Source organism: Penaeus monodon, chromosome 41 (genome assembly GCF_015228065.2).
Source record: "Penaeus monodon isolate SGIC_2016 chromosome 41, NSTDA_Pmon_1, whole genome shotgun sequence".
In the NCBI taxonomy this organism is placed as follows: Eukaryota; Metazoa; Arthropoda; class Malacostraca; order Decapoda; family Penaeidae; genus Penaeus; species Penaeus monodon.
Window position 1 is genome coordinate 6,688,142 of NC_051426.1, and position 2,500 is coordinate 6,690,641.

Genomic DNA, 2,500 nt, shown 5'->3' on the forward strand with positions numbered 1-2,500 from the left:
CAGAATTGCAGTGTTTACCGGAGTGCCGAGTTCTGTGGCACTGACCATAGGTTAGTAGTGGCTACCCCAAGGATCCACTTCAAAACTCCTTGTCCCTCCAGTGGCCACTCTAGGGTGTTTTACTTGGACAGACTAAGGGGGGGCGAGTGTGCCTATGGGTTCACCACAGCAGTCTCTGATCGATTCACAGAACTTGAAAACCTGACGGACCCAGTTGCTCTTTGGTACCTTTTCAAGCGTAAAACGCTCAAAGCAGTGCAGGAGTCCATTAGCATACACCTGAGGGCAAGGCAGAATTTCATCTCCCTGGAGACTTTGGAGGCCAATGAAGCACGTCACATGGCTCGGCTGAATGGTAATTGGGACTTGCGTCACTCTTTGGTGTGTAGTGCTTGGACAGTGCTGATAAGAGACAAGGAACAGTTCATCAGGAATCTTGCTGAGGAGGTTGAAGGCCATTTCTTGGTAAATGACCTTCACCCTGCCTACCAAGCCCAGAGAAAGCCGAATTCTAAGCCCTCCTCGCAGATGACTGCAGTCCGATCAGCGGATGGACGGATCATCTCAGATCATGTTGGGGTACATGAACATTGGGCTGAGTATTTTGAGCAGTTGTACCAAGTAGACCCTCCAACAATTAGCTTAGATGCAAGTGGCGTCGCTATACCTGTGCCGGACCCACCTATCAGCGAGGAACCTCCTATCCTAACGGAGGTCAGGATGGCGATTTCCAAGCTGAAATGTGGGAAAGCCACAGGCATATGTGATATTCCTGCTGAACTTCTAAAGGCTGGGGATGAACCTATGGCACGGGGCTTGCATGCAGTCTTGACTGCCATCTGGCAGGCTGGTGCCATTCCCCCTGACCTGTTGAGGGGTATGGTTATCCCTCTCTGGAAGGAGAAAGGGGATTGATGGGACTGTAGCAACTACTGTGCCATTGCACTGCTCAGCATACCAGGCAAAGTTTTCGCCCACATTCTTCTGCTAAAATATATGTATATATATAAATAAATAAATAAATAAATAAATATATATATATATATATATATATATATATATATATATATATATATATATATATATATATATATATATATATATATTTACATAGACATAAATGTACGTGCCCAGTTTATTCATGCATGTATATGTGCATAAATTTATGCATGTATACCCGTATATAGATTGAACATACACTGATACACTCATGCTTTATGTTATCGTTAGTCGGATCGTCTCTTCCCTCTCTTCTCTGGCCGCTAGAGCACCTTTATAACATATAACACACCCAAAGACAGCAAACATCCTCCTTCACAGATTGCCAAAGGCGATGGAGTGGGAGGAGGAGGAAGAGGTGCAGAAGGAAAAGCAGAATCAGCAACAGTAGGAGGAACTTCTATGGAACTGCGTTCGTCGAAAACACTTAAGGTACTATTTTCCCATTTTGGGAAGTATTTAAACATTCATTACTTGCCTGTTATTTTCTTGTTCCCCTTCCCGTGTTTTTAAGTAAAATTTACTCAGGCAGATGAATTTCTTCAGAGGATTTCCCTCCCTCCTTCTCTCCGTTTCTTTCCCTCTGGTCTCTGCGTTGTCTCTATCCCCTCCCTGCTTTCCTCCTTTTCTCTGTCTTTCACTCACTCCCTTTCTCTAACTTTCGCTAACTGCTCCCTGCTCCCTCCTTCTATATATATATATATATATATATATATATATATATATATATATATATATATATATATATATATATATATATATATATAATATACATGTGTGTGTGTGTGATATATATATATATATATATATATATATATATATATCAATCATCAATAACGGTATGCTCATGTTTGAGCAGCCGTGGACCTCTCCACCATCCTTCGCCACTAAACTCGATCTTACGCTTTTCTTTCCACTTATACCATCGACAGCCCGCAAATATCTTTGATATTGTCGCTCAGTCTTGTCTTCGGTTTGCCTCTCCTCTGTTTCCTATCACCATCCCTGTCAGCAAGTTTTTCTCAATACTTTTACTTCTCATTACATGACCAATAAACTTTAATTTCCTCTTGTTCAAGACGTCCAACAGTCGGTCCCCACAATTTACTTTTCTCAGCACTTCATCATTCGTCTTCTTCTCTGTCCAGCTAATGCGCAGTACTCGTCTGTAACACCACATTTCAAAACTATTGATCTTTTTCTTGTCTATCTACTTCAACACCCAACACTCAGAACCATATGATGCAATTGGGAAAACTAATGAGTTCAATAACCTCAGCTTTGTCCGTAAGGTAATGCTTCGGTCTTTCCAGATGTTATTGAGAGCAATTGTGGCGCTTTTGGCAATGGTAATTCTTCTTTTTACCTCCGGTGAATCATCATATGTATTAGTTAAAACAGCTCCAAGATAAGTGAACTCTTTCACATTTTCCACAATCATTCCATTGATTGTAACATGTTCATCATTGTTCATTGCCGGTTATCTTTGAATCTTCATGAT

The 2,500-nt window shown here is 41.2% G+C and overlaps 1 protein-coding gene across 1 annotated transcript in view; it reads left to right on the forward strand.

The window, feature by feature from the left end:
• LOC119598667 (putative ankyrin repeat protein RF_0381) overlaps positions 1-2,500 on the forward strand; it is a 34,314-nt gene that overhangs the window by 2,686 nt on the left and 29,128 nt on the right. The window contains exon 2 of the mRNA XM_037948385.1: positions 1,321-1,431. Within this exon, the coding sequence (XP_037804313.1) occupies positions 1,402-1,431 (30 nt within the window). The 5' untranslated portion in view covers positions 1,321-1,401. The remainder of the gene's footprint in view (positions 1-1,320; positions 1,432-2,500) is intronic.